This window comes from Amblyraja radiata, chromosome 5, assembly GCF_010909765.2.
Source record: "Amblyraja radiata isolate CabotCenter1 chromosome 5, sAmbRad1.1.pri, whole genome shotgun sequence".
In the NCBI taxonomy this organism is placed as follows: Eukaryota; Metazoa; Chordata; class Chondrichthyes; order Rajiformes; family Rajidae; genus Amblyraja; species Amblyraja radiata.
In genome coordinates, this window is record NC_045960.1 from 22,929,552 (window position 1) to 22,948,925 (window position 19,374).

General features: G+C 44.9%; 1 protein-coding gene across 2 annotated transcripts; it reads left to right on the forward strand.

Moving 5' to 3' along the window:
• The first annotated feature begins 540 nt into the window (after window positions 1-540).
• On the forward strand, window positions 541-8,852 carry glo1 (glyoxalase I). Of its 2 annotated transcripts, XM_033020766.1 has the most exons (6): window positions 541-720; window positions 2,964-3,046; window positions 4,723-4,863; window positions 6,837-6,904; window positions 7,390-7,479; window positions 8,034-8,542. In XM_033020766.1, exons 1-6 carry the CDS (start codon window positions 646-648, stop codon window positions 8,123-8,125), a joined length of 549 nt encoding a protein of 182 aa, XP_032876657.1. In that variant the 5' UTR covers window positions 541-645; the 3' UTR covers window positions 8,126-8,542. The 2 variants fall into 2 exon arrangements, with proteins under 2 accessions (XP_032876657.1, XP_032876658.1); XM_033020767.1 differs by lacking the exon at window positions 7,390-7,479 and having other exon boundaries at window positions 8,034-8,852.
• Window positions 8,853-19,374: the final 10,522 nt, after the last annotated feature.

Below are 19,374 nucleotides of genomic sequence, written 5' to 3' on the forward strand. Positions count from 1 at the left end.
TGTACATATTTTTTCTCATTGACTGACTGGACCTGTTCATCTTTAGTTGTTCGTAAATAAGTTAAATAACATTGTTATGTGCTATTAAAGTAGCCAGAGGTAATCGGGGCGAAAAAGGTTGGGAACCCCTGCTCTAGGAGATGATGATTGAACCACAAGAGAGTCGAGGGCTGAGGGGGAGAGACCGGGAAGGTGGTGCTGATGCTGAGGGTAGAGTTGGATAGGATCTTCGGGCAGGATGGAACAGGCCGGAGGGGCCGCGGCGGTTGGTGGGCGGGCGGCCTCTACCCTGTGATTGGCGGAGCGGCCGGGGGGCGGGGCCATTGTCAGGGTTCGCGCTCGCCCCCCCCTCCGCGCGCTCCCCCCCCCCTTCTCCGCGCGCTCCCCCCCCTTCTCCGCGCGCTCCCCCCCCTTCTCCGCGCGCTCCCCCCCCCCCTGCGCGCTCCCTTCTCCGCGCGCTCCCCCCCCTTTCTCCGCGCGCTCCCCCCCCTGCGTGCTCCCCCCCCCCCCTGCGCGCTCCCTTCTCCGCGCGCTCCCTTCTCCGCGCGCTCCCTTCTCCGCGCGCTCCCTTCTCCGCGCGCTCCCCCCCCCTTCTCCGCGCGCTCTCCTGCTTCCCAGTCGCTCTGAGTTGTGCAAACTGTCGCAATGGCGCAGGAGCTGAACGGCCTCACGGACGAGCAAGCGTACGCCGCCTGTTCCGAGCCGGACCCCGATACCCAGGTGTGGCAACCGAGGCCGGGTCACCTCCTCCCTCCGTCCCAGCCGGGTTGGGGTTGGGGCAGGGGCAGGGGCACCGGCTGTCAAACCCGTGCAGCAGACTCTCCCGGCCCAACAAACCACCGCATGCATGTTGCCGTTGAGGCGGAGGCCATGCGGCCCCTCCTGCCCGTACTGCCCTTACCTGCCCGAGCGACCCAACATTCCTACACCGAACCCTGCAGGTCCCAGGGACAATTCACCCCAGGGGATTATGCCTTCACCCGATGGGCGTGAAAAGTTGCCTCTTTGCTCCAATACTGCTAATTATTTTAAATCTCTGTTCTCCAATTTTTTTAACTCCCTTTCCCCTTTGCTAAAGGAAGTTAGTGCAGTCTGTGTGGACTTTGCTCGTTCTCTCTGTGGCTCAAAGCCGTGGCTTTCCCCAACTTCTCCGTACCCTCCCATATCGTGTCCCCCCCCCCCCCCCCCCTGTAAGGGCAATGGGTGTAATTACACTATATTTAATGGGATTTAACTAGATTTACACTAGATTTAAAGAAAGATTAGTGTGGAGGATTGCTCTATGAGCTGGTACAGACATGATGGGCTGACATGGCCCTTTTCTATGTTTCAAGAACAATCTTTAAAGGCAACGGTAACGCCTTTAAAATCCATGAAAATCAGAATGTTTTAATGGTTAAAGACTTGGCTGTAGATGAACAAATGAACTTGGGATCCAGCACAGATGATGAAAGTTGGAGTTTCAGCTCTGGATTGGACTGCAGAAGTGTCAATGTACATGGTGCTTGGCCTATTTATAGGGCCAAGTTCTGAATAAGAATTATTGTGTATAGTATAGACACCATATGCTCATGGCATAGTTTACTCGGAATTTACATTTGTGTGCTACACAAACAAAGCTTTTCAGTGTATTGTGGTACACATGACAATAATATACCAGTAATCGGGGATGTTATAATGGTTCTGGAGGAGTTACTGTCTGTTCCAAGTGTTCACACAACGGCTGAATTACAATCTGGTGCTGTAGATTCCTAATGTACTTGAACCATACTAAGCTTTGAAAGACTAAAATAAGAGGATGTTTTATAAATAGAAGTTATTTTCTGTGGTGAGAGAATCCAGACCTATATTGAAATTGAAACAGCCATTTAAGATTGAGGTCAGGAAACACAAAAGTGTGGTGGGAAGTGTTAACTGCCCACCCTGGTTGCTTCTGAATGCCAGGCTAAGGCAGTGACACAGGTCGTGGGATATCAGTGGGTGCGGTCAACACTGAATGTGAACCTCAGTCAGAGTTAGACAGAGCAGGAAGGTCTACAAGATGCTCACCATCATGAGATGGGTCATAGAATATAAGAACAAAGAGGTTATAATGCAACTTTATTGATCATCGATGGGATCACAGCTGGAGTACTGTGTGCAGTTCTAGTGGCCATGCTATAGGTGCTGGGGATTCACCAGGATATTGCCCGGGCCAGAGAGATTCAGTTATGAGGGGTAACTGGGTTTCAGTTTTAGTTACATTGAAAAGCTTTTGTTGCATGCTAACCAGTCAGCAGAAAGACAATACATTATTACAATTGATCCATTTACAGTGTATGGATACATAATAAGGGAATAACGTTTAGTGTAAGGTAAAGCCAGCAAAGTCCAATTAAGGATAGTCTTTGAGGGTCACCAAAGAGGTAGATCGTTGTTCAGGACTCTGGTTGTGGTAGGATGATTGTGTTACTCAATGAATTAGGCTGAGGGGGAGCTAATAGAAATCTGCTAAATTATAATGGGCAGACACAGGGTAGATGGATGGAAACATTTCCCCCCAAATAGTGTAAAACTAGACAGCATAGATATAGGGAAGAGGTAAAAGGTGTAGAGGGTTTCTGTGGAAGAACCTTTTCATCTAGTGGTTAGGTTCTTTCTAAGGGATGGTGGAGGCAGAAACTCTGAACATCACAGCACCTGAATCAGCACGGGATATGTCATGGCTCAAGTGCTGGTAAATGGGGTTGGTATGATGGGCAGTTTCGTTGTGGTGGGCCAAAGGGCCTGTTTCTGTGCTGTGTAATTCCAGCTGAGAGGTGAGTGCTTGTTGCTTTTGTTTTCCTCCCTCACCATTGAGGCAGAGGAGATGAGGAAAAATGAATGTATGGCATGTAACTTGATTTCTCCTCAGTCACTATATGTTATAAATAAAACTCAGCCAGAGTGCATCTATTTTCCAGTGTTCTCATTGTCTCTTTCAGGATTTCATTATGCAACAGACCATGCTGAGAGTGAAAGATCCAAAAAAATCTCTGGATTTTTATACCAGAATCATTGGAATGACGTAAGAAACATTGAAAGTAAAGTGAGTGAGTTGTTTAGAGGTAGAATGAAAGCAAGAAGTACAGAGGAAGCCACAGATTAAACAATGTAATGCAACACACCATTCAGTTTGTCTTGTGTAAAGTTGTATCTTAAGTTGTGCAGGTCTCTCTTATTTAAAGGTTATGCCTCTGTACAGCTAAATTTCCCAAAGCAGGGACAGAAGTGAGCAATAATTAGTTGCAGATAGATGAATTTACAAAGAATTTGAACCATCTTAAAGGTTAAGATTTTAAAAGATTGTTGATTTGCCTGATGTACATATCTTTCTCGATATATTACATGCTTTCTGGAGGCTTACCTCTTTTGCCAATTTATTTTTATTATTTCCCACTTTGCGGTCGAGTCAATGGGACACGTGTCCTGACTACAGTAACTTGCAGGTAAACACATGTCAGAAATGTTGTCTGCATTCTGTTAACATTACACATTAATTTTTCCTGCCTCACCCAGCATGTAACGGTGTAGCTTCTGCTTACAGAACGCTCTGTGACCACAAGGGTCTTGTGTCGTATTTTGTCCATAGCTACTATTTGGCTCTTTACCATTACCCTCTGACCTTTCTCCAGTATTACACCTCCTTATCATGACTAGAATTTGTTGTTTCATATTAAAACCAGGGAATACATTTCCTGTTCCTTGTTATCTTCCAATAATTCCCTCTGTTCCCATTTGATTATTTTACAAATGTCTTAATTGCCTGTCCCACAGGCACCTCTGATCAGTTCCCAAGCATTTGCAGAACGTAACTGCAGGAAGGCATTAGGTCCATGGAGTCCAGGCCAGCTGTATGCAAGAGCAATCCAACTCGTCCCAAGATGCACTGTTCCTCTATGATCACCCTTCACTGCAGCCATACTCTGTTTCTCCCTTATTTAAACCCCTATGCCTCATTCTATGAACCAGCATTCAGAGCTGCAAAAGATAACTGAAGAGGTCATTTGGCCCATTGAGTCCAGGCCAGCTCTCGGCAAGAGCAATCCAACTGGTCCCACCCCTCAAATGCACGACTTCCTGTCAAGATATTTCTTGTTTGCCTTGAAACATTCAGTTCCACTAACTCTGGCAGATCTTAAATAACTTGCTAGTTTACAAAAAATAATTAATTGAATCACTTCCCCTGGTGATGGACAAGTTCCCAAGTACTCTGGTTCTTAACCCTTCTGCCAATGGGAACAGCTACCCCATCCAGATCCTTCATGATTGTAAATAAGGCAACACACCATCCTGGAGTCCTGTTTGTAGCAACAGAATCCCCTGCTTGTCTCCCCAGTGTTCCCAGCTGATGTGAAACCTGGGTGTGCTCCTTCATCCCAGTGTCATGTTTGAAGGCCCTGTAAATGGGAACCCACCACTAGGCAGGTTCTGCATACGTTCAATGTCGTAGTGTCGCTGGAGCTTAATTCAAAGTGATCCCAGCAGGAGTTAAATGGGCAGAATCCAGTGCAGTTGTGCGAGTCCACAGACCCTTATGCCTTCTCAAACATGCTTAATCGGTTTATGATCCTTCTGCTCCTTCCTTCCTTCTCTCTATCTTGCTCCATACGTTTCCCAGGAATTTTGTAACAATAAGCACCTTCAACCTGCTGCGTGCATGCTCCCTTTCTATGATGGATTTTTTCCCCACCCTGCTCTCAGGCTGCTGCAGAAATTTGACTTTCCCTCAATGAAGTTCACACTTTACTTCCTGGGCTTCGAGGACAAAAAGGAAATCCCGAGAGAAAAGAATGAGCACAAGGCCTGGACGTTCTCTAGGAGAGCCACCATCGAGCTGACGCAGTGAGTATGTTGGCTGCTCAAGCCTACTGGATATCTCGCTGGTTACCTGCAGCGTCTGATGTTTGCAGTGTCATGTTTGAAGGCCCTGTGAATGGGAACCCACCACTAGGCAAGTTTTGCATGCACAGCTGGCTCTTCACATGCAGGCTTGCATTTTTATGAAGTTAAATTCACTTGCCTGTTATGTGTAGCCCTCAGCCTTGGTGAATAGGGTTCTGGGCAGTGTCTGATAATTAGATTAGTATAAGTAGGTAGCAGAGTCCCAATGGGATGAAGGGCCCGTTTCCATGCCCTATGACTCAATTTTCACTTGTACATCACCTATTATGCAGGAAACTGTCTTAAGTAAGCTGCTTCACAGGAACATGCTCAACAAGTCGCGCGAAACAGGCCTGGCCAAAGGGAGAGGTTCTGAGGTGCATGTGAAAGGAGAGATGGAGAGAACTGGGGAAGGAATTCCAATTATAGACACAAAAAGCTGGAGTAACTCAGCAGGACAGGCAGCATCTCTGGAGAGAAGGAATGGGTGACGTTTCTTCGAGACCCTTCTTCAGACTTCCAATTCCAATTTGCAGCCAAGTCATGATTAGCAGTCTGTCGCGTTGAGTTTATTGTCAGATGCACAAGAGTGTTGTATAGGTACAATGAAATGTTACTTGCAGCAGCATTACAGGCACATGGACTCGGAGAACACAAAAAACATGAATTCCTAAATACTTTCTTATACATAAATTACTTATAAATTGCACAAGACAGTTAAAAGAAAATAAGCATTTAATAAACAACACAGTGCAAAAACAATTATAAAAATCCAAGATAGTGCAAGAGGTGGACCATTGTGTTCAGATGACGAGGTAGGGTTAGGGTTATGTGAGTTGGTTCACAAACCTGATAGTTGAAGGAAAGTAGTTCCTGAACCTCGTAGTGTGGGACTTGAGGCTGCAGCGAGAAGAGGGCATGGCCCGCACTATGGGGTTCGTGATGACTGATGCCGGCCTACCTGAGGGAGTGCCTTCGGTTGCTTTGGCTGGTGTGAAATGCTGTGCCTGTGAGCTGAGTGCAACACTCTCTGCAGACTCTTGTGTTGCTGCTCTGGGCCACAATGTAGATGTACTTTCTACAGTGCATCTGTGAAGGTTTGTTATAATATTCAGTGATATGCCAAATCTCTTTGAACTTATAAGAAAGTAGAGGTGCTGGTGTGCGGCCATCATAATTACATCTATGTGCTGGGCCCAGGATATGTCATCTGAGATGTTAATGCCAAGGAGTCTCAGGCAAATAGATAGGCCCATGGTTGTGCAGAAAATAGAGAGATACAGATTAATGGAGGCAGAGGAGATGATTTTAACTTGTCATCATGTACAGAACAGGCATTGTGGGGCAAAGGTCCTTTTCCTGTTCAGTACTGTTTTGTGTCCTATTTTACGGGTGGGGGGTGTAGAGAGAGCTGAGAAAAACAAATCTCATCAAGGCAGTGGTGTGTTTTGAAACTTGCCATCTGGATTGTTGGTGATGGCAGAATTTCTGACCACGAGTACAAGTCAGCTGGCCAAGAACAGGACTGAGCTGGAAAGGGAGATTAGTCGGATTGGCAAAGATGGACACAGGAGAGTAACTCAGTGGTTCAGGCAGCATTTCTGGAGAAAATGGATGGGTGCTTTTCAGGTCGGGACCCTTCTTCAGACTGATTGCAGGGCATAGAGAGCTGAACAAATCACGGCTGGCAACAGATGACCTCGGGCGAGGTGGTTCCCTGATAGGCAGATTGTTGGACAAAGGCTAGAGATAGAAGCGGGCGTGAGATGAAGAATCTGAAGAAGGGTCCTGACCTGAAACATCACCTATCCATTTTCTCCGGAGACATTGCCTGATTCATGGCCTCAGGCCAGCACAAGGAGTGGGCTGATCAATTGGGGGGGAGGATCTGTTGGACGGGGCACCTGTTGTTCATCCACGTGTTTGTCTTGCAGCAACTGGGGCACTGAGGTTGATGAAAACCAAGCCTACCACAATGGGAATTCTGACCCCAGAGGATTTGGTAAGTCTGGTCACCTTGACTCTCTTAAAGTTTTTGAGTCATGAGACTAAACTGGAACAAAAGCTTCCAGATGAGGAGGAGGACTTTCTTCAGTGTTTGTATTGTACTGGGTGATGGAGAAGTGGGGACCTTGCAGGAGATGGTCTCCTATCTGGATAACATCTGTTGTGGTTATTTACATGTGGGGGGACAGCATGGATCCTTAGTCTCAATCCGTGTGCAACAGTTCCTTCCTTGGCTTTCCCGTTGCTGCTGAACGGCATCCGAGAGAATCATAGAACTAACAGTGGAGAAGGCCATTCGGCCCATCCTGACTGTACATGATCAGTGTAGGACAGCTGTGGTTCCTGTTGACAGGCTGACTTTGAAGGGGGTGGCTAATGTGGGCCTAGTTTTACTGTGATGGTGGGAAAGTGGCTGCATGTTCAATTGTCTTGGGTTGTCCGTGCTTGTAATGTTCACCTGGCGATGCTCCTTGCCTGCAGGTCACCTGGGCATTGCTGTCCCTGATGTTTACGTAGCCTGCAAGCGGTTTGAGGAACTGGGGGTGAAATTTGTGAAGAAGGTGGATGATGGTGAGTCCATAGGTCGTCATCCTGCCCCATTCAACAACTGTTGAGTGAATTGGAGGCAGATTTCACGTCCTTGTGACAGTCAACGGGTCAGGCAGCATCTGAGGAGAGAGAAACAGAGGCAATGTTTTGGGTTGAAGACCTTTTGTCAGAACTGGACATGTGAGAAAACGAGTGTTCTGTTGCAGTGACAGTGGAGAGAATGGGAAATATCCAGGATAGAGTGGAGAAGTAAGGCTGTCCACATGACACAAGGCCTTTGACACAGTGTTCCCCGTCTGCAACTAAACCATACTTGCTTTCTCAATTTTCCAGTTCTGATGGAAGGTCATTGACTTGAAACATTTCTCACACCACAGATGCTGCTTGGCCTGCTCAATATTTTCAGCATCTTTTGTTTTTCTTTTGTATTTCCTACACTTCACACCTAAGGGACTATGGTTTTTGTTTTGTTTTGCTTTACCATTCCCTTGTTCCAGGGCAAGTCAGGTGAGACATGAGTTGAGCGGAAGTTTTGAGAAATGATATGTAAACCAATCTATTTTTCTCTGTTTCAGGTAAAATGAAGGGGCTTGCTTTCATTCAGGACCCAGATGGTTATTGGATTGAGATTCTCAGCCCAAACCAAATGCTTACCATAGTCCCTTAGGTGTGAAGCGTGAACTATGAGACTCGACAACAATTTGGATACACTAGACAACATCACCTGCCCCATGCAGGACAGAGATTTGCCACAACTATAAATATAATTGTACTGTTTTGGAATTCAGGCAAACTGGTTTTGTGAATAGTATTTTTTAGCTTGTCTCTGGGCAGTCAAGACCAGCTTCCTGGTAAATTATAAATTGTAAAGGAAGTTTGCAGCTTGAATGTTCTACACGTATGAAGTCCCCAAGAGCCGAATGTGTGAAGCCTGGACTAATCATGTTTAAAGTCAAGAGTTGATCCTAATTCATCAATTATTTCTTCCTTGCAATTTTCACCAAAAGGAGCAGGGTAAAATGAAGTTGATTTTTTTAAAATTTTGCAGCATATATGTTTAGAAGCCAGTTTTAAATTACAAATCCCCATTTCCATTTCTGTTGGAGTACTTTCAAATTCTAGTGTCAACTGTAAATTCAATGCCAAAAGGATGGAGAAAATCAACCTCAGTTCTTGCAATGAGCGATTTTAACTTGGAAAATCCTGAAGTGGATTGTAGTTGGTGAAAATTTGTCTTGATGGAGATAATCTGGGACCCACAGCTGTTTAAAATTGTTAACGAGAAATTGTTCTATTGGAAGTTGCTTTCCTTCCAGTCTTAATTTAACTTCTATTAGCAATATGAAATATAACTGCAGTATTAAAGACTAATCTGTCACCACTGCCCAGAATTTGAGTAAAAAATACCCAGGCTCGTCGCTTACTAAAATCCTGTTGGTGTTTAAATTTTCTTAATCAGGAGGATTCTTATTGTGCTTTGAACAGCAGCAAGCCAGGCACACTTTTGGCAACAGTCTCACCTGCAAATTTGTAGATTAATTGAATGTCTATTTCTGTTAAATAGAAATTATCATCATGCAGGGCCTGATTTGTGATAAATGTTTTTCCTTAATGTTCATTTTTGGAATTTTGCCTGTTTTTACAAAATAAAATAAAATCTAAATGGGCTTGAAGTCCTCTTGGAGTTAATCCCAAATGGTTTTCTAATATTGTGACACACTAGCAAATCCCTATCGCGCCTGCGCCACATCACTCCCCACCTCTGGAACCAGTTAAACCATTTATATCAGTGGCCTTCCCGGGTGAAACCCAATGTCTACCATTCCATGGCCATCTTGTCTTTCTTTCTAAAAACATCACTCAAAACGTTGTCATTCTTGATAACATCCCTGTCATTTTCACCTCCATAATTTATATTATATTGATGCATGCACAAAAATGTGTAGGGTGTTAATGCGAGTTCTAGCCCCTCAGTGACCAACGGCAGGAGGACTGGTGGCTGTTGATTCATGGCAGTGTTGTTGAAGCTCAGTGCAGCTGCCACAGTATATTGCCCTGCAGGTCCTCCTGACCTTCAGTCTGTTCACTGGCACCTCCCTGGCCTGGAATACCCAGGTCCCAGACAGACCATTCGTATGTCTTTTGTCAAACGTTCTTTATCTCAGTACTACAGAGTTTGGGCCTCAGCTGTCCGTAAGTCCAGGAGCAGAATTAGGCCATTCAGCCCATTAAGTCTACTCTGCCATTTAATCATGGCTGATCTATCTCTCCCTCCTTACCCCATTTTCCCGCCTTCTCCCCATAACACCTGACACCCATATTAACCAATCTCTGCCATAAAAATATTAGTTGACTTGGCCTCCACAGTCTTCTATGGCAATCCTCAACATGGACCATTACTTCTCTGTCCTGACCCTTTGCCAAAGGCACATTCCAGAAATAGGTTGTCTCATCCCCACCTCAGCTGGCTGAAGGTTGTGTTGTAACACTAATGCCCCTTTGTCCCACTTAGGAAACCCGAACGGAAACCTCTGGAGACTTTGCACCCCATCCAAGGTTTCTGTGCAGTTCCCGGAGGTTTTTGTCAGTCTCCCTACCTGCTTCCACTACCTGCAACCTCCGGGAACCGCACGGAAACCTTGGGTGGGGCACAACGTTTCCAGAGGTTTCCGTTCAGGTTTCCTAAGTGAGACAGGGGCATTAGACTCCCTAAAAGGTTTTGATGATGAGCATTGGTCTAAATGTCCTTCCAGCAGAACCTTCCACCAAAGTCTACCTTTTCTTGCAGGACATTCTGTACAGATTGCTGCCTGATGGACATGTGGTGAAAGTAGTCCTCTATTGAGGAACATTGGGCAGCAGTCCAACTGAATGGAGGATCTTATAGTGGCCAGGCCTCTCTTTACAACAGTGGGAACAGAGAGGCCAGCACACAATGACACTTTGCGTTCTGGTGCTGTCATATTTTGGTGTGGCTGCATCAATGTAGCCAGTAGTTGGTGAAATCCTTTCACCACCCTTTTTCTGGAGCACATGTGCTCTGTAACATAGGCGAGATGAACACTGGAACAGGCCAATCTAATTAACCCTATCTGCCTGAACTTTGTCTGTATCCACCATTACCTGCCTGTTCATGTCTTTTTCTAATTGCTTATTAAACACCACCATCGTATCTGCTTTGACTATTTCACCTGGCAGCATATTCCAGCTGTGTCTAAAGAAAAAGACGGCCTGCACATCTCCAATTAAACTTTTCCCCCTCTTGTCTTAAACCTTCTCCCTCTAGCATTTAACATTTCCATTCTAGGAAAAAAAACTCAATCTACTCTATGCTTCTCATAATATGTGTAGGAAAGAACTGCAGATGCTGGTTTAAATCGAAGGTAGACACAAAATGCTGCAGTAACTCAGCGGGACAGACAGCATCTCTGGAGAGAAGGAATAGGTAACGTTTCAGGTCGAGACCCTTCTTCAGACTCCAGAGATGCTGCCTGTCCAGTTACTCCAGCATTTGTGTCTACCTCTCATAATATACTTGTATTTTATTGCCCCTCAGCCTCTTGACATTCCAGAGAAAATCCAACGTTTGCCCAGCCATTCATTACTAATACATTCCAATCTCGGCAACATTATGGTGAAAATCTTCTGCACTCTCTAAAACCTTAACGTCCTTACGGTAATATGGTGACCAGAACTGAAAGAATTGTTAGACAATTAAGAGACAATCACACCGCAAAGTGCTGGAGGAACTCAGTAGGTCAGGCAGAATCGGTGGAGGATACTGAACAGACGATGTTGCTGTTGGGACTAGTCGTTAGATTGATGGCGTGGAGGGATACAGCTGGAAAAGTCAGGTAGGGGTGGAACAAAGCATAAAAAGGACTGGATATAGGTGAGGGGGAGAGTGAGGTTGACGTGTGGATGGAGCTGTGACAAAGTCTAGAAGTGTGAAATGGATACAAAAGGGTGTAAGATAAGGAAGGAAGAGAGAAATGTAAAGCTGGAGGGAGGGATATTGGTGGAACAGGAAAGAGGAATAAAAGTGAAATGGGGGGGGGGGGGGATAGAAGTAGGGAATGTTGGGAACAGAAGGATCCTGACCAAATGTCAACGGGCAGAGGAATGGCAGGTGGAGTTCAATTCAGTTAATGTTGGCAAGAAACATTGAAAATAGGTGCAGGAGTTGGCCATTCGGCCCTTCGAGCCAGCACCGCCATTCATATGATCATGGATGATCACCCTAAATCAGTACCCTATTCCTGCTTTCTCCCACATCCCTTGATTTCGTTAGCCCTAAGAGCTACAGTGGCTTGCAAAAGTATTCATACCCCTTGAACTTTTCCACATTTTGTCACGTTACAACCACAAACGTAAATGTATTTTATTGGGATTTTATGTGATAGACCAACACAAAGTGGCGCATAATTGTGAAGTGGAAGGAAAATGATACATGGTTTTCAAATTTTTTTACAAATAAAAAACTGAAAAGTGTGGCGTGCAAAAGTATTCAGCCCCCCATGAGTCAATACTTTGTAGAACCACCTTTCGCTGCAATTACAGCTGCAAGTCTTTTGGGGTATGTCTCTACCAGCTTTGCACATCTAGAGACTGAAATTTTTGCCCATTCTTCTTTGCAAAATAGCTCAAGCTCAGTCAGATTGGATGGAGAGCGTCTGTGAACAGCAATTTTTAAGTCTTGCCAGAGATTCTCAATTGGATTTAGGTCTGGACTTTGACTGGGCCATTCTAACACATGAATATGCTTTGATCTAAACCATTCCATTGTAGCTCTGGCTGTATGTTTAGGGTCGTTGTCCTGCTGGAAGGTGAACCTCTGCCCCAGTCTCAAGTCTTTTGCAGACTCTATCAGGTTTTCTTCCAAGATTGCCCTGTATTTGGCTCCATCCATCTTCCCATCAACTCTGACCAGCTTCCCTGTCCCTGCTGAAGAAAAGCATCCCCACAGCATGATGCTGCCACCACCATGTTTCACAGTGGGGCTGGTGTGTTCAGGGTGATGTGCAGTGTTAGTTTTCCGCCACACATAGCGTTTTGCATTTAGGCCAAAAACTTCAATTTCGGTCTCATCTGACCAGAGCACCTTCCTCCACATGTTTGCTGTGTCCCCCACATGGCTTGTGGCAAACAGCAAACAGGACTTCTTATGGCTTTTTTTCAACAATGGCTTTCTTCTTGCCACTCTTCCATAAAGGCCCGATTTGTGGAGTGCACGACTAATAGTTGTCCTGTGGACAGATTCTCCCACCTGAGCGGTGGATCTCTGCAGCTCCTCCAGAGTTACCATGGGCCTCTTGGCTGCTTCTCTGATCAATGCTCTCCTTGCCCGGCCTGTCAGTTTAGGTGGACGGCCATGTCTTGGTAGGTTTGCTGTTGTGCCATACTCTTTCCATTTTCGGATGATGGATTGAACAGTGCTCCGTGAGATGTTCAAAGCTTGGGATATTTTTTTATAACCCAACCCTGCTTTAAACTTCTCCACAACTTTATCCCTGACCTGTCTGGTGTGTTCCTTGGGCTTCATGATGCTGTTTGTTCACTAATGTTCTCTAACAAACCTCTGAGGCCTTCACAGAACAGCTGTATTTATACTGAGATTAGATTACACACAAGTGGATTCTATTTACTAATTAGGTGACTTCTGAAGGCAATTGGTTGCACTGGATTTTATTTAGGGGTATCAGAGTAAAGGGGGCTGAATACTTTTGCACGCCACACTTTTCAGTTTTTTATTTGTAAAAAAATTTGAAAACCATGTATCATTTTCCTTCCACTTCACAATTATGCGCCACTTTGTGTTGGTCTATCACATAAAATCCCAATAAAATACATTTACGTTTGTGGTTGTAACGTGACAAAATGTGGAAAAGTTCAAGGGGTATGAATACTTTTGCAAGCCACTGTATATCTAACTCTTGAAAACATCCAGTGAATTGGCCTCCACTGTCTTCTGTGGCACAGAATTCCATCTAGCCTATCCAATCCTTTAAGAAATTTGTATGTTTCTATAAGATTCCCTCTCATCCTTCTAAATTCCACTGAATACAAACCCAGTCAATCCATTCTTTCATCATATGTCAGTCCCTCCATCCCGGGAATTAACCTGGTGAACCTACGCTGCACTCCCTCAATAGCAAGAATGTCATTCTTCAAATTAGGAGACCAAAAGTGCACACAATACTCCAGGTGTGGTCTCACCAGGGCCCCGCACAACTGCAGTAGGACCTCTTGGCCCCTATACTGAAATCCTCTCGCTTTGAAGGCCACATGCCATTTGCTTTCTTCACTGCCTGCCGTACCTGCATGCTTAGGACCAGGCAAGACTTTCACGGTAAAAGGCAGGGCTGTTGAGAGTATTGAAGGACAGAGAGACCTAGGGGTTCAGGTCCATGAAAGTGGCGACATGAGTGGGCAGGGCGCTGAAGAGTTTTGGCACTGGCCTTCATCACTTCAGTCAGTCGGGAGCTGCAGCTAGACATACTTCCTACAGATGTAGTTGTCAGCAATATCAGAGAATTCCCTGATTTCCCACGTCCTGCATAAGGAGCATACCACTGCTCCTTTTCCACTCCGACTACACTGAGACCGAAGAGTAAAGTTAAGAGGTGCCCTGTTCTTACCTGTACCTCAGCTCGGCCTCCCCACCAAAGTCAGTCAAGCCCAAGCCTCAGCATTTATTCCTCACGCAGAGCACATGGAACTCAAATGTAGCAACTTCCCAAAACAGCCGCTCAAAACTTTACAAGGTAGGTGGTACATAAATGGAACGAGCCGCCGCCGCGCTCCCCCCCCCCGCGTAGGGGAATGGGGCCCAACGGGTCCCACTTGGTCTAGTGACCCATAACAATCTGCACCCTTTCCAGCTTAATGACAGCCTCGCTATAACTGCAATTAGACCTGCTCCCAATATTCGTGATCGCTTATATATTTTGTAACATGTCCCAACTCGTGTACTTATTGCGCTGTCCAAGCATGCCAAAAGCTTCTTCACCACCCTGTGTCTTGGCGTCGCCACTATCAACTTCTTATAAAGTTGTATCAAGACTTTATTACTTTTATACCCCATTAGAGGCCAACACTGCATTAGACTTCTTAATTACGTGTTGTTTTTGCACTGATTTTTTTTTGTTTCATGTAGATGGCATCCCAGATTCAATTCTTCGCCACATTTTGTAGTCTCACTTCATTTAAACAAAATCCACTTTATACTCCAAATGGCAACTTTGTACCCATTCTCATCCCTTTGCACCCTCTCCTTGCTGTCTATTTTTGAATCACCATACTACTCTCAGTTCCTTTATCTAAATCATTCAGGGGTCGTAAATAGTGAGGCCCCTTGCTCTTATACTGAAATCCTCTCGCTTTGAAGGCCACATGCCATTTGCTTTCTTCACTGCCTGCCGTACCTGCATGCTTAGGACCAGGCAAGACTTTCACGGTAAAAGGCAGGGGTGTTGAGAGTATTGAAGGACAGAGAGACCTAGGGGTTCAGGTCCATGAAAGTGGCGACATGAGTGGGCAGGGCGGTGATGATCTTTGGCACTGGCCTTCATCACTTTAGTCAGCTAGACATAATTCCTACAGATGTAGCTGTCAGCAATATCAGAGAATTCCCTGATTTCCCACGTCCTGCATAAGGACATGGGAAATCCTTTCACATCCCTTTGCATCCTCTGCTTGCTGTCTAGTTTTGAATCACCATAGTACTCTCAGTTACTTTATCTAAATCATTCAGCGGTCGTAAATAGTGAGGCCCCTGCACTAATCCTTGTGGCACTAATCTTTGTTGCACTAATCCTTGTGCATGGAGGGGAGAAGTTGTTGGCTCCAAGTACAGAAACAAGGCCAAATTTAAGAATACACATAGAGAATGGTAATGCTTTGGGGCAAGATATTCCAAAACCTGTTGCTGAGGCAGCTGAAGGAATGATAATGGCTAAATATTGGTGATAGACAAAGGGCCAGGATTGAGCTGGTAAAGGCTGTCCCGTGAACATTTATTATCAGAGACCAGTACGATGTAGAAGAGGCAGGTTGGTGGAAGACCTTTGTCTTGTGGAGGTCAGTTGCAAGGCCCATCCTCTGATGTATGTTAGTTTAGCCTCTGAACATCTCCAAATCTGCTTACCATGGAGAATTGTCTGCTTACCATGGAGAATTCAGTAACCCTGTCCTATGCTGTACAATTTCTCATTAGCTCTACCCTATGACAACTTTGAACCGAGGAAGGTTGAGAAATGTGTTGAGTTTGTTTACAGTAGTAGCAGTCACAGAATAACAAATTGACCATTTGGCACTGAAATGAAAGATTCCTTCGCTATTATATTTTGAATTATCTACCTTAGAGGCACATTGAATTTACAGAATCCCGAGATTCATAGATTTTTAGCATCTGGAAGACTTAGAATCATAGAAGTATTTCTGTCTGCCAATTCCATACCGATCATCATGATCGAGGCTACTGAAATCTCAGCAGTTAAGCTGTGTACAAACGCTGGCAAATGCAGATGCTCAGAGGCCATGCTGTCATCAGCGAGAGGATGGGCCTTACAGTGCCAAAAGAGAGGTGCTTTACCCCACCCAGCCGATTATAAAGATTAATGGCAAGACCCTGGCATTTATACGAACCCCATTCTTATTCTCCCAACATTCTCAACAACTAGCCCCAGGTTCTACCACTGATCTACACACTAGGGGCAATCTACAGCAGCCAACTAACCCACCAACTTGCACGTCTTTAGATACAAAGTATTGGAGTAACTCAGCGAGTCGTGCAGCAGTTCAGTCTGAAGAGGTTTCCTGACCCGAAACGTCACCCATCCTTTTTTTCCTGAGATGCGGCTGTGGAAAGCATCTTGTCCGGAAATATTACCATCTGGTTTGGGAATTGCTCTGCCCAGGACAAGAAGGCTCTGCAGAGTAGTGCGTTCGGCCGAACGCACTATGGGAACTTCACTCGCCCCCCTGCAAGAACTATACATCAGGAGGTGAACTCTGCTGTAGTTGTAAAAAAGGCGCAACAGAGACTTTACTTCCTCAGAACACTGAGGAAGGCCCATCTGTCTGCTAAACTGCTGGAGTCTTTCTAATGCTGTTCGGTAGAAAGCATACTGACTTACTGCATAACTGCCTGGTTTGGGAACTGTTCAGCAGCTGACAGAGCAGCTCTCCAGAGGGTGATAAAAACTGCCCAGGGTATCATTGGACTCCCCCTGCCCCCTCTGGAGGACATTTACCACTCCAGATGCCGCAGCAGGACCTGTAATATCGTGAAAGACATTACACATCCTTGTCACCACCTTTTCACACTGCTGCCCTCAGGAAAAAGGTACAGGTCGCTAAAGTCACGCACTGCCAGACTCAAGAACAGCTTTTACCCATCAGCAATCTTGGAACTGAACTCTGTCTCGGGAGCGGGTTATGGGGAAGGAGGGGGGGTGGGAGACAGTGTTAATTTATGTAAATGTGAACCATGGGTGGGTTTGGGGAGGGAGGGAGGGAGTGTAAAAAGTATGAGTATGTGAATGTTTGAAGTTCTTTTAAATGGAGAGACACAGTAATCTCGTTGTATGTGACACATGCAATGACAATAAAGCATTCTGATCTGATCTGAGGTGCAACTCCAGAGCCAATAAAATCATGGGAGACCCCTTCCACCCATGCAACGGACTGTTCCAGCTGCTACGGTCAGGCAAACGCCTCAGTTGCCATGCTGTGAGAACTGAGAGGTTGAGAAGGAGTTTCTTCCCAGAGGCCATTCGGACTGTAAACTCCTATCTCACCAGGGACTAACTTTACTGAACGTTTTTCCTTCCAATATTTAATATGTAAAAGAATATGTGTGTGTTTATGATTGTGTTTATAGTTTGTTTGGTTGTTTGTTTGTTTGTCTTTTTGCACAAAGTCCGCGAGCATTGCCACTTTTCATTTCACTGCACATCTCGTATGTGTATGTGACGCATAAACTTGACTTGACCTGCTGAGTTACTTCAGCACTTTGTATCTATCTTTGGTATAAACCAGCATCGGGCAGTTCCTTATTTCAACTGCATGTCTTTTGGATGTGGCAGGAAACTGCACTGTCACTGGCCTTATTGAGGTCCAAGTAGACTACATCAATCAAACTGTTGTCATCAGTGCATTTAATCATCACCGTAAAAAATTCAAGCGCTGAGAGGCGACTAACATCAAATCAGATTTGGTGTTGTTGAACAGAACAGCAGCTAGGAGGGCTGTTTAGCTGATCACTGCTTTCTATGACTTATGTTTGTTTACTTTGAGTTCTCTCCAGAGACACTGCCCAACCCGCTGAACATCAATGATATTTTCAAAGACAGGGGAAGAAAGCTGGAAAGGAGGTGAAGGCAGGACAAAGTCTGGCAAGTGAGAGGTGGATACCGGTGAGGGATGTTTTTATTGGCAGATGGGTGGACAAAGGCTATAGAAAAAGATTGTAATGACGTCTTGGGCAGTACCCTTCAAACTTGATTCAAAATAAATTCAAACTCCTTTCTCGAAACGCAATTGAACGGAATAAAATTGCAAAGACTGGAATTTTGAGTCAAGAAATCTTTGGAAGTTATAAATCTTCCAGCTAAATAATAGCATTGTAGTCAACCAGCGAAATTAAACCATGGCAATATATAGAAAAACAACTAGCGAAACACTTTCTGGAATTAACAAACTAGTGCAAGCAGCATTGACCAGTATTTATCTTCCAAATACTGCGCAATGATTCTTGAAATGAAAATTTGGCTGGTGTTGTACTCCGAACATTTCAAAACTCTTGCTGTAAGTTACTGTGGTCAGGCCAGATATCAGTAGATGCTGTATAAATCAAATATCGCGTAGTGTAAAAGATAAAATAAACAAGAGTGCAGAATATAGTGTCGTGGTTCTGTAGTAGCAGTGCAGCTGTTGCCTCACAGCGTCAGAGACCCCGGGGTCGATCCTGACCTTGGGTGATGCCTGTGTGGAGTTTGCACTTTCTTCCTGCGACTGCATCAGTGCTCTGATATCAATCCTACATCTTAAAGATGGCGGGTTTCCTCCCACATCCCAAATTAACCTGTGAGTTGTAGGTTAATTGGCCTCTGTAAATTGCCCCTATTATAGAGCAGATGAGAAAGAGGGATTACATAGTGTTTTAACAGGTGATCGATGGTCGGCGTGGACTCGGTTGGCCACAGGGCCTGTTTCCATGTTCTAAACTTTGAAACAGTATCTATTTATAATCTTGAAATACTATTGAAGGCAATTAACTCAGGCTAATTGAAGACTCTAAACCAAGCTCCAGAGAGAGTAGAGATGAAAAAATAATGCAAGGGTGGCAACAAGGTTGAGTTGCGATTTATCTTTAGAATATGAGAGGTCCATTCAAGAAATTGATAACAGGAAAGAAGCCGCTCTTTGATCTGGTGATACATGCTTTTAAGACTTGAAGTCGATGGGAGGGTGTTTGGCTTGTGAGATGGACCGGGCTGCATTCACAACTCGCTGCAGTTTCTTGCAGTCTTGGGCAGAGCAGTTGCCATACAAAGCTGTGATGCGTCAGGAAAGGGGCATCTGTAGGAACGGGTAATTTTTAAAATTTCCTTGGCCTTTGAAGGCGGTTGAGGTGTCGCTATGCTTTCTTGGCCAGTGTTAATGTAGATGGACCCAGACAAATTGTTGATATTTGCACCTAGAAACAGGAAGTTTGTGACCATCTCTTCAGCACCATTGATGCAGACTAGGACATGTACTCCATTCAGATTCTTGAAGTGATCGGTTCCTTTGAAATGAACCACTAATATTGCAAATAGAATACACACAGTAAGATCACTCCTTCTCTTGTATCCCTAGTGAATGTAAACTACCAAAGAGGGAGGTAATAGACCTTTTAGCAATAATTACTAT

What these genes read in the sequence shown, in the direction of transcription:
- glo1 (XM_033020766.1), top strand. Translation starts at nt 646, where the DNA reads ATGGCGCAGGAGCTGAACGGCCTCACGGACGAGCAAGCGTACGCCGCC. An exon ending in ACCAGAATCATTGGAATGAC is followed by an intron (nt 3,047 to 4,722) that starts GTAAGAAACATT and finishes CCCTGCTCTCAG; the next exon opens with GCTGCTGCAGAAATTTGACT. An exon ending in GCCACCATCGAGCTGACGCA is followed by an intron (nt 4,864 to 6,836) that starts GTGAGTATGTTG and finishes TTTGTCTTGCAG; the next exon opens with CAACTGGGGCACTGAGGTTG.